Raw genomic sequence first — 12,033 nt, 5'->3', positions numbered from 1 at the left:
AAATCACTCACTGTTTATATGAAATTAAATTTTAGTAGGCATCCTCTACTTTATTTGCTAACTCTGGCAATGGTAAATGTTGCTGTTGGTAAATGCCATCAAGTCAGTTCTGATTCATAGTGGCCCTACATAGGGTTTCCGAAGAGGATCTGGTGAGTTTGAACCACTAACCTTGTGATTCAAACCGACCTTACAGTCCAGTGATTATCCTACAGTGCCATACTAGAACTCCTTAATAGAAGTCATTTATTCCCCTGATGTATATGACTGATTCTGGCTACAAGCATGGCAAAAAAATTTTTTTTAAAGTTATGTTGATTTATTTTAATTTATGTATATAATTCCTTTGAGTTGAGAACCATAGTAAGAATGAGCTTTTGATCTTCGATCTGATTTGTCTTCCATTGTTTCCCCCTTCCAATTCAAAATCTCTCATTTTCTTCTTAATTATAACATATTTGAAGGACTGCATTTTTATTTGAAATATAATCCATTGACAGAATGTACATATTGGTTGCATAAAAATACATAAGAATGATACTTAAACTTAATATACAGTGTTGGATAGGTAGTATGATTAAAGAACTACACATTTATTGTATACAGTGTCATTAATATCAACGCATGTTTCTTAGAATCACTTCTTGTATAGAGTGTGTTTTGGCAGTTAACAATAGAGCAATCACATGAAAATACTGTTTCTAGAACTAACAACCTTAAAAACATTTAAAAGCCCTCTATCTTATATATTGCTTTACTACTTGATACATGGCCTTGTGTTACTTACAATGGCCTTCAATAGCATACAAGGGAAAACAACAAGAAGCCCAATACTCGCAGAAGAAATTACAGAGGAAAAGAAAACATGAAAAACAACAACAAAAAAAAACAACACTTTGGAATAGTAGCACCATTCCACATTGTTCTATACACGTGTTTGTTATATTGCACCTTCCTGAGTTGAACTTTGAACCTGGAAATCACATACAACACTAAAGTAGATGAATTCTTGCCAGGCTTAGACTTCACTGGTTGTAGTAATAATTATGACTATCATAGCCATCATAACCTTGCCCTTTGAAGTAACTGTACTCATCTTCATAGGCTCGGTAATTGTCCCCACGAGGTTCTCCATTCTCATTTTCATAGACTTCATATCCATTATCGTATTCATTGGTGCCTGTTTGCTCATACTCACCCTCATACCCAGTAGTGGTGGTTTCTCCAAATGGTGCGGTTGTGGTCACATGGATCTGTCGTAGTGTTGTGGGTTCAAACACAGCATTTGGAGAGGTGGTTGTTTTCAAGCCACCATTGTTCTGTTCTCCATTCATTGGGGTACCTTCCACATTAGCTTCAGTGACACTTTCTTCTTCACCTCCTTCTTCTTCATTGTCTCCACCACTGCTACCATTGCCATTTTCTACATCTGTGCTGTTGGTGTTGGTGCCATTTATGCCTTGCCCATTTTCATCCACTTCAGCTTCATTTTCTTCATTTTCTTCATTTTCATTCTCTTCTTCTTCCTCTTCTTCTTCATCACTTTCCTCCTTTTCGGAAATGTTTCCTGTATCTCCAGTCTGTAAGGAAAAGTTTTAAAGCATCCAAATCAGGATATTAAAAAATAAAAAAATTAAAGACCACCACTCAATTCAACCTAGTATTCTCTACTGACTACCGTAATCTAGATGTAATTTTGAATTAAAGCAGCGTTAACTAACACAAGAATTGGTAGGGCTTTACAAATTTAGAATAAGTATCATTTCATTGGGTTTTGATGGGGAGAAATTTGGTTGGCTTCTTTGTGGGAGATGTGGTCTATCATTGTTCTACTAAATTTTTCTTCTTCCCTGAAATGCAATTGTATCAAACTGGTCACATTTCTATACAGAATTTTTATGCATTTCTGAAATGCATGTCCTAAGTCTTCTGTTATATGTAGAAAGTCTTTGTAGTAACATGTACAGGAGAATTTGCTTGGGGAAATATCTTTCTGTGTCTGTAATCATGAAAAATATACCCACCCCTGCATTTTCAATGAGTTAGTGAAAATACAAAATACTATGTGTGTAGTTCTGGAAATTCTTAGACTTCCATAAAGAAATGACAATGGATTGAACTGGAGAATAATTACCTTCTTAGGAAGCTGGATTGCAGCTAATCCTATGCTCCCTGTTCCAGGTGTATTCTCCTCTCCATACCCAAGTGTTGTAGTAGAAAGTGTAGTGTTCTCAGCCTCAGAGTCTTCATCTTCATTTCCATTAGAATTTTCATTCTCCTCATTTTCTTCTTCATTTGAAGACTCCTGAAAACATTCATAGTAAGAAAAGTTATTTTAGCCTGAAAAGAACTCAAGGTTTGTTGGAGTTGTGAACTATTATTAGAAAGAACTTTGTAACCCTCAGCCAGCCCACGTCAGTCAAAGATGGCTCTCCTGCCGCCCCTTTTGTCATTTTGTATTTCTCACTTCTAAGAACTTGTTTCAAAGTTATCTTATTCTATTGCTATAGATAGTGTGTTTTAGACATTTCTGCTTTCTACCTTATCAATTAAAAAATAATGTATATAATTATTTCTGCATATCAGCCTCGGAAACCCTTTGCAGGGTTGCTATGAGTTGGAACCGTCTCCACGGCACATAACAACAACACCAACGACATACATTTATTAGACTCTCAAATCCTTACTAATATCAACTACAACATGGTAGTAAATGAATTCTTGTATTTTCTGACCACTAAGCAGAAAGTTTGATAGCCATTTTATTTATTCATTACAATGCTCCTTCAGATTTTGAAATGAGGGGACCAGTTGAGTCCTGTACCTTTATTTCAAAATCTGAGGTCCATGGGAATAAATGACTTGCATGATATTAGTTCCTGATTTTCCAGCTGCTAGATTTCCATGTTTTGTACTAAAACACCATTTCTTTTTCTAAATACTAGTCTAAGGATGCCCTACTTACAATGAGTTTAAAAAGAAAATAAGTCCGTTTTCTGATGAATACTAGTTTTCAAATATATCATTATAAAAGAAAAATAAACAATGATTTATGATTTAAGCCAAAATCAAGGAGTCTTGGTAACGCAGTGGGTTAAATGCTGGGCTGTTAACGTCGAGGTAATGACGAGAGCCCTAATCTTCCAATTCCTAGACCTCTGTATTTTCTCTTCAAATGCAGTTCAAAACCAACAGCCTCTTTAAGGGAAAAGATGAGGCTGTCTGCTCCTGTAAAGATTTACAGTCTTAGAACCCCTACGGAGCAGTTCTGTGTCCTAGAGGGGTCACCATGAGTAAGAACGGACACAACAGTAGTGGGTTTTAAGCAAAACAAAACAAAACAACAAACCAGTTGCTGTTTGAGCCTATTTTGATTCATGGCAACCCTGCGTGTCAGAGAAGAACTGTGTTCCATAGGGTTTTCAATGACTGTGAGCTTTTGGAAGGAGATTGTCAGGGCTTTCTTCTTAGATAGTCCTGGGTAGATTCAAACCACCAACCTTTCAGTTAGTAGCCAACCACTTAACCACTTGAGTTACCCAGCTACTCTCTATTAACTCACTGGTGGTGGTGGTAGTTATGTGCTGTGGAGTCAGTTCTGACATACAGCTACTCTGTATAGGGTTTTGGAGGCTGTAAGTCTTTACAGAAGCAGGAAGTCTCATCTTTCTCCTTCATTAAACCACTAGGAAGATTAAAATGACTGAAGAAAACACATTTTTATGAGAATAAGGATCAACTGAAACCCTCTAAAAATAATGATGAGGAATTACATTAACACAACTCATTTGGAAAATTGTTCAACTTCATCTACTAAGATGGAACATATGCAGATATTTTGCCACAGAAATTTCACAACTAGTAAATCACCCTACAGAAATGAACTCATATGTGCATCATAAGAAGCACTAGAATGTTCATAGCGGCAGTATTTGTAAAAGCATATACTAGGAAATTACTCAAATGTCCATCAGCGGAATAATAATACATTCTGGTACATTCACATAGTAAAAGGCTGACTTTGAGAAAGAATGATCTGTTACTACAGAACAATATGAATGAATTTATGAAATTGACAATAGAAGAATCATGCTCAAAAGAGTACACGCTATACTTAAAAGAGTAACACCCCCAAAAAGGCAAAAGTAATATCCAACAGAATTCTGAGGAGCAGTTAATGAATGGATGGAGCACAAAACATGTGGGATATGTTGATATGGGAGCTGGTTATACTGGTGAATTCTGCTTCTGAGATCTCAGTGAGTTTCACACTTACGATAATTGTGTTACATATGCATTACAGTTCAATAAAAATTTGAAAAGTGCAGCAGATTAATTTAGGAGTAAGAAAGAATGTATGATAAACAAATAGAAAATATTCCTAAGCATATTTAATGTGCTTATGTGAATACAATGGTTAGAGACTCCATACTCAACCTAAATCACCAATGGAATTTAAGGAAAGAATTGGGGGGTAAAAAGGGTTTCAGAATTTCTTCAGAAAGAAGATTCAATTTTATTCAAGCACTTTCTTATTATAACTTTTAAAGAATTTTCTGTGGTGCATTTATTCCTCCACTTAATAAATATTTATTTTAAATATTTATTAGGCACCACATACTTATATATTTAAATAAATATTTTTTAAAATAAGGCACTATGGTAGACAGTGTGAGGAGATACAAAAAGAGAATAAGGAATAGTTCTTTCCAAAAGCAATGATTGTAACCTAAGATCCCTCATCTTCTGAAGTATAGGAGATTAAAGATACATTCAGGGAGGACAACAAATGTCCAGAAATAGCTGGCAACATTTTGTATGTGTGTGTGTGTGTGTATTTTGTGAAATTTCCAGAAGAGACCTAATCTTTCTCCACCACTCACAACTAGTGAAAAACCACTGTCAAAAAGGAATCAATCTAATTAGGAAATCTAGCTTGAAAGACAATTTTACAAGCACAAATTGTATAGCAAACAACTGAAATTAGATGAGTTACTGACATTTAGTTCTTATGTAAGATTACTAGTTGGGTATTCAGGCAAGATTTCACAGGCTTTAGTGGGCAGCATTTTCCCTGATATGGCTTGCTGCTCTAGTAAGGCTTTCTTTTAAGTGATTTGAGTAAATTATGGTGCTGAAATTGCTACTTTGTGGTTCAAAACAAAACAAAACAACAGCTTAATAATTTATGACCTTTTAAGTCCCTATACCACTTCACTTTCAAGAGAGCAGCTGTTTATCCATGATCTATTTTCAATTGTAATGTCTGTTCATAAATAATACCCAAAAAAGGTTCCCAAGCTAGTGGATGGCTATAATTGATTATACAGGAAAATATATCCTTACAGGTATATTTCTTTGTGTGAGAGTATCAGTGGTGAAGATGTTAGCTTACTTTCTGAGATATATAGATGTGTTTTGTTGTTGTTGTTGTTAAGTGCTGTAGAGTCAGTTCTGACTCAGCAGTCCTGTAGAGCATTTCCAAGGAGCAGCTGGTGGGTTTGAACTACCAACCTTGTGATTTGCAGTCCAGTGGTGACCCTAAAGCAGCACACCAGGAATCTAGATGTGTTTTAGCCATTGATTAATTTTTAGTACTATATAGTAAGAGCTTTATTTTATATCTCATTTTGAATGTTTGTATTTATGTAAGAGCATACATTTTATTATTAGATGAAATGGTGATGGTGTTCCATGGAGTCGGTTTCAACTCATAGCTACCCTGTACAGGGTTTCCGAGGCTGTAAATCTTTACAGGAGCAGAAAGTCTCATCTTTCTCCCGTGGAACCGCTGGTAATTTTGAACTGCTGACCTTGAGGTTCGCAGCCTAATTCGTAACCACTATGCTACCAGAGAAGGAGCTCTGTTTAGTATCCTATTTGATTTTTGTGCTGACTGGTTTGTCATGAAATGATTGCAGGCATTCCTTACCTCTTCTTCCTCCTCCTCTTCTGAACTATCACCGTTTCCATTTTCTTCAGATGAGTCACTATTGCCCTAAACACATACATATAAAACAGAAATTTAAATTACCTGGTGATTGTAGTAAACTAAAATACATTCAAGTATTCATTAAAACAAATGAATTTTTTTGTTGTTGTTGTTAAGTGCCGCAGAGTCAGTTCCGCCCCATTGAGACCATGTATAGGATTTTCAAGGAGTGGCTGGTGAGCTTGAACTGCCGACCTTGAGGTTCAAAATGAGTTTGCAGTCCAGTGCCTTAATTCACAGTGCCACACCAGGACTCCTAATTAATATTGTTGTTGTTGTTGTTAAGTGTCGTTGAGTCAGTTCCAACCGATAGTGACCCTGTATAGGATTTCCTAGGAGTAGCTGGTGAGCTTGAACCACCGACCTTGTGGTTCAAACCAACTTGGCTGTGCAGTGTATAAGCCCACAGCGCCACACCAGGACTCCAACAAACTTCTCAGGGTCAGGGAAAAAAAGGACGACTCCCAAAGAGATGGACTGACACAATGGTAGCAGCAATGGACTCAAACGTAATAGCAGTTCTGAGGATGGTTTAAGATGAGACAGTGTTTGTTCTGTTGTGCACAGGATTGCTATGAGTCAGAACTCGACAGCAAATAACAGCAACAAGTAATAGTACCATCTTAATTTACTTACTTACTTACTTAGAACAGGTCTTGGTAGTGTATTGGTTACGAATCGGGCTGCGAACCTCAAGGTCGGCAGTTCGAAACTACCAGCTGTTCCGCTGGGAGAAAGGTGGGGCTTTCTCCTCCCGTAAAGATTTACAGCCTCGGAAACCCTGTACAGGGGTCGCTATGAGTCGGAACCGACTCCACGGCACACAACAGAGTAGAATAACTTCTTAACAAGGACTGCTTGGTAGGGTTTCCAAGTCGGTATATCTCTGGGGAAGCCGACTGCCTCATCTTTCTTTCATGATGCATCGGGTAGGTTTCTGAACCATAGACTTTCTGGTTTAGCAGCTCACCCATCCCTCAATGCACCGTGCACCAGGACTCCTTAATTGCTGAAGTGAGGTTAGTTGATGCAGGTGAGGTGAAAGTTATATAAGAGAAAAATGTATTCATTTACTCATTTAAGAGATGCAGGCATCGTAATTCTTCTAAAAGCTCAGTACTGAATGGAAATAAAGGATTCCGGATATAAAAAGACTAGTTATAACTTAATGAGTTTTGGTACTTTTTGAAAAGGAAAAGGAAATTTAAACATGTGTTTTCAGAGCCTTTAAAACAGCAGAAGAAATTCATCATCTTTTCCCCAATAATAACCTAAATTGGATTTTCCTTCTTTTTCTCTTAAAATCACCCCTAAAGGCAACAGATAATCCAAATGGATTTAGCATTTTGTCATTCCCTGCAACGTTTACCCCTGATTCTGATGACCCAGCTAAGGACTCTACATTTGGAAAATATATCTGCAGAAGGACTTATAACCTCAGGGTTAGAGATCAGATATGAAAAAACATTCATGTCCCAGTCTTGCTCAGGGCTCACTCTTCATTTGGCCATGTCAGCCACCCAAGGAAAGGAAATGCTTGTCTCCTTGAGCCAAGAATAGCCTTGGGAGGAAAGAGAATAATTAGACTTGCTTTCACTACCACGAACTTCATGGCTATTCCTTAGTTGAATAAAAGCTGAATATTTGATTGGAGCCATTTTTATTTGTTAGTTAAATATAGAGGACAGTATATTTATGTAGCCAGAGATATATTTTTTTAAAAAATAGGAATCCCTTGAGTCATTTTATATACTTTCTTCCTTCTTGCCTTCTTCCTATTCCAACCATATGACTCTTCAATTAGTATCTACATAGTAGGAACAACTTTAAAACTATAAATCCCTTGAAGTCTTGACAGTTTCCATTTTCCTCTTTTTTTCACTTATCCTTTATTACCAATTTGTCATTAAGTCTCATTTTTATCTCCAGAAGTCTTTCATGTATATGAGCATATAAAATTGCTTCTTTTGTTGCTGTTAAAAAAAAAAAGTTACTCCTTCTGATTTCTATCACTCTACTGGTGTGGCCTGGTGTGGTGTTGTGGGCTAATGAGTCAGACTGCAATGTCGATTGAACTGCAAGGTTGGTAGTTCAAGCTCACCAGCTCCTCCTTGGAAACCTTATGCAGGGTAGCTGTGGGTCAGAATTGACTCAATGGCACTTTACAGCAATAACAACTGGTGTGGCATTGTAGGATAAACATTGAACTGCTAACCACAAGGTTAGTGGTTCACATCCCCAGCTGCTCTTCTAAAACCTTATGTTATTGTTGTTGTAACATGCCATTAAGTCAGTGCTGACTCATAGCGACCCTGTGTAGGGTTTCTGAGGAGTGTCTGGTGGGTTTGAAGTGCTGACCTTAGAGTTGGCAGTCCAGTGATTATACTACAGTACCATACAAGAACTCCTATCAAGGGTCGCTATGAGTCAGAACTGACTCAGCAGCACTTAACACCCACAGCATACTGGGAAGAGGGGTAGAAGCATGAAATAAAATGGGGACTAATATCATTGTCATGACTGAATAACTGGAATGAGGTTGACATATAAAACTAATATAAGACATAGTTCCTGTCTTCTAAGAGTTCACACATTAATCAAATATTATTTGATTAATAAAGAAACAGTTTTTTCATTTAAAATTAAGATGCGAAGTTTACTTTTATGTTTATTTCTGTAAGAAACCAGATTGATAAGCTATAGTATACTGTTGATAGCTTTGAAACCAATATAATAAAAGTCATATAAATACAAATTGGTATTTTTTAAATTCTTGAATATAAATACTAATTTGTTTGAATAGTATATGAATAGTATATAAAGCCAATATAGCTTACTACATTTTGGGGTTAAAAAAGCTGGCACTAAAGTGCCAAGCTTATTATTTAATAAAAAACTATGGAAAATACGTAAGTGGTTATGCTAAGGGGAAAAAAAAAAAAATCCCTGGAAATCAAACTTTGTAAAGAAATAGAGTAGATCATAAATGCTAGGTCAAACTGATAAATAAGGAAATAACTTTATTGGATTTTATATTAAAACAACAATCTTATAAGGAACCCTAGTGGCTCAGGCTGCTAACCAAAAAGTTAGCAGTTAGAACCCACCAGCTGCTCTATAGGAGAAAGATGTGGCAGTTGGCTTCAGTAAATATTGTTGCTGTTAGTGCCATCAAGTCAGTTCCGACCCATAGCAACCCTGTATAGGGTTTCCGAGGAGCGGCTGGTGAGCTTGAATCACCAACATTGAGGTTCATACCGACCTTGCAGTCCAGCACATTAACCCGCAGCACCACACCAGAACACCAGTAAAGATTACAGCCTTGAAAACTCTATGGGCAGTTCTGCTCTCTCCTATAGGGTCCCTATGAGTTGGAATTGATTAGATGTATTGATGTAAGTATAAATATGAACATCTTGCTTAAAAACTCTCTATTAGTTGAGATATACTATCTGCAAATATTTTGTAAAATGTTTTTATGTTAAAGATCATTTAAAGATATGTTAATCTTTATGTCTATCAATAATATAAAAGATAGCCTTTTCCCCTAATATCTTTTCACTACGGCATTTTAATTAGATTGTTTTTGTTGTTGTTAAACGCTGTTGAGTCAGTTCTGACTCATAGTGACCCTTTTAGGTTTTCTAGGCTGTAAATATTTGCAGGAGCAGAGCACCTTATCTTTCTCATATTAATTAGATCATTTATATTGTTGTTAAGTACCATCAAGTCAATTCCCATATGGGGTTTCCTAGGAGCTGGTGAGCTTGAAACACTGACCTTGTAGTTCAAACAGACCTTGCAATCCAGTGCATTAACCCACAGCCCCATACCAGAACTATCTCTATATGTGTGTATGAAAATTATGAATAGGATTATCTATAACCATCTAATGTTTTAGGAAAGTTGAGAGGCTAGTGAGAAGATTACATTTACTACTATTTCCATTTAACTTAAAAAAGACAAAGAAGCAAACTTTTAAATGAGCACTATTTATTTATAGGCCTGAGGTGAACCAAAGAATGGGAGACAATTCTAAAAACCCACAACTGTTGTATCTTTGATGCTTATATTTCTGTGGTCACACATGATCCCCATAATTAGAATGATGCTAGAAATACTTTAAGATTCTCATTGTATGAGTTCAAGATTGGTTAGCACGACATATGGTAGGACGCTGTGCCAGACCACTGTGCTGAGACATGGTTTTCAACAATCCTGACTGCTTTTAGTACTGCTTGAGTTCTGGTTCAAATGTTGCATAATTGGCACCCCGAACCCAAACTGTATAGTAATAAAAACAGTGCTATTTTGGGTTACTATGCATTTAAAACCAGTACCCTGACACCTAGTTTTAAAAGACCCTTTTCATATGTAACCCAGCAAAAACTGAAACTATTATTTTTAGTGGTGACTTCCTTTTTGTTTACAAATTTTGAGGGGTATTTTGTTTTCCTTACGGACTGTTTAGTTCACTTCATAAAATCCTTTCCTGTGCAGTTCTTGAACCATGCTTCCATTATAATTATTTTCCAATGTATGACATAATGCAGCTGGAATTGGCATCTGTACCTCGATTGCTCTAAATATATACATGTGTTAAAGGTTCAAAAAACTTCATACAGTCATGAATGATAATAATGATATTTTGTTGTTGTTGTTCATAGTCTTTGTGAAAGGAACTTTGGTAGCATAATGGGTTATGAGTTGGGCTGCTAACCACAAGTTCAGCAATTTACTTCTACGAGTCACTCTGCAGAAGATAGATGAGGCTGTCTGGTCCCCTAGAGATTTGCAAACTCAGAAACCCTACACAGGGTTGCTATGAGTCAGAACCATAAACCATCACCACCACCACTCTTTGTGAGGATGCCTGATATGGCACTGTAGGATAAGCACTGGACTGTCAGCCCCAAGGTCAGTGGTTCAAACCCATAAGCTATTCCTTGGAAACCCTATACAGGGTTGCTATGCATGAGTCAGAACCAACTCCACAGCACTTAACAACAGCAGTATAACAGCTCTTTGTGAAGTCATTCTTTGTTTCCCTATCGATTGAAGAGCTCTAAATTATTAGATGTAAAACACAGCTAAATGAATCAACTGTAAGATGTCAATTAGTGACTGAATTATGAGCCACTGATAAGATTGTCCTATTTTGGGCAGTGACTTACTAAAGAAAACATAACTCAATGTGCCATGTGTTTTGTTGGTGTTATATCATCTTACAGGACTAAATGTTTCTCTCTCTGTGAGCTTTAAAAGAGAGCTTAGAAATAAATTTTATTTTATTTATATTAAAAATAAGCTTCTTGTAGTAAGCCCTCTTTCTAGCTGAATTTCAATGACAATTGAATTTAGGTGACCTCTATTTAAATTTGGTTTCCTTTATATTATGGTAGCTCATGGTAAACTACAGAGAATGAAAATTACTCTTTATACTTACCTGAACTAGAAACCGTTTCAGAGGAGGATAAAAGAAGGCATGCTTGTAAAGATAATATTGTGGCCTGAATTTAAAGACCTGCATAAACAAAATAAATGAGATATTAATATTTAATGTATAAGACATCTAAAGTAAAAGAAATCAGACCAAAGAAATATGCTAAAATAAATTACCCTATTTTCTTCAGAATCCTCCAACTTGGCTCTTCGATATAAATTTTTCATCTGTTTGAAATAACATTTTGTTATTACAGAGCTTTTCTTGTACATACAAAAAGACACAGATGGAGATCACTATTAAAGATTTCATGAGAGAACTTACTGAGAAAGCACATGCCATTCCTAAAAGGCTCAGCAAAATTAAGGTGGTCTTCATTTTGATGATTGCTTCTGTAGTTAAGGAAGAGGTATGGTTAATAAATATTAAAACTAAAGCATAGCGTTTTTTCCCCCCTTGTACTCAAATATGAAGCACCCATTTCTATGCATGGAGCCTTGGTGGCACAGTGGTTAAAGCACCTACCTGCTAATTCATTAGAACCTCTTTGAAGAAGGAAGATGTGGCAAAGTGTTGCTATGAGTTAGAATCAGCTTGA

At 36.4% G+C, this 12,033-nt stretch overlaps 1 protein-coding gene across 1 annotated transcript; it reads right to left on the bottom strand.

The window, feature by feature from the left end:
• Nucleotides 1–1,025: 1,025 nt before the first annotated feature.
• IBSP (integrin-binding sialoprotein) lies at nucleotides 1,026–11,813 on the bottom strand. Its single transcript, XM_006867749.1, has 6 exons — nucleotides 11,760–11,813; nucleotides 11,612–11,662; nucleotides 11,439–11,516; nucleotides 5,933–5,998; nucleotides 2,135–2,305; nucleotides 1,026–1,580 (listed from the first exon to the last, which is right to left on the bottom strand). Exons 1-6 carry the CDS (start codon nucleotides 11,811–11,813, stop codon nucleotides 1,026–1,028), a joined length of 975 nt encoding a protein of 324 aa, XP_006867811.1.
• Nucleotides 11,814–12,033: the final 220 nt, after the last annotated feature.

The sequence above is a fragment of the Chrysochloris asiatica genome, unplaced genomic scaffold, assembly GCF_000296735.1.
Source record: "Chrysochloris asiatica unplaced genomic scaffold, ChrAsi1.0 scaffold00109, whole genome shotgun sequence".
Taxonomy (NCBI): domain Eukaryota; kingdom Metazoa; phylum Chordata; class Mammalia; order Afrosoricida; family Chrysochloridae; genus Chrysochloris; species Chrysochloris asiatica.
This window is presented reverse-complemented; position numbering and strand designations above follow the sequence as displayed.

Coding starts and splice junctions, on each gene's coding strand:
- IBSP (XM_006867749.1), bottom strand. CDS start 11,813: ATGAAGACCACCTTAATTTTGCTGAGCCTTTTAGGAATGGCATGTGCT. Junction 2,306..5,932: donor AAGAGGAGGAGGAAGAAGAG/GTAAGGAATGCC, acceptor GAATGTTTTCAG/GAGTCTTCAAATGAAGAAGA. Junction 1,581..2,134: donor CAATCCAGCTTCCTAAGAAG/GTAATTATTCTC, acceptor TTTTCCTTACAG/ACTGGAGATACAGGAAACAT.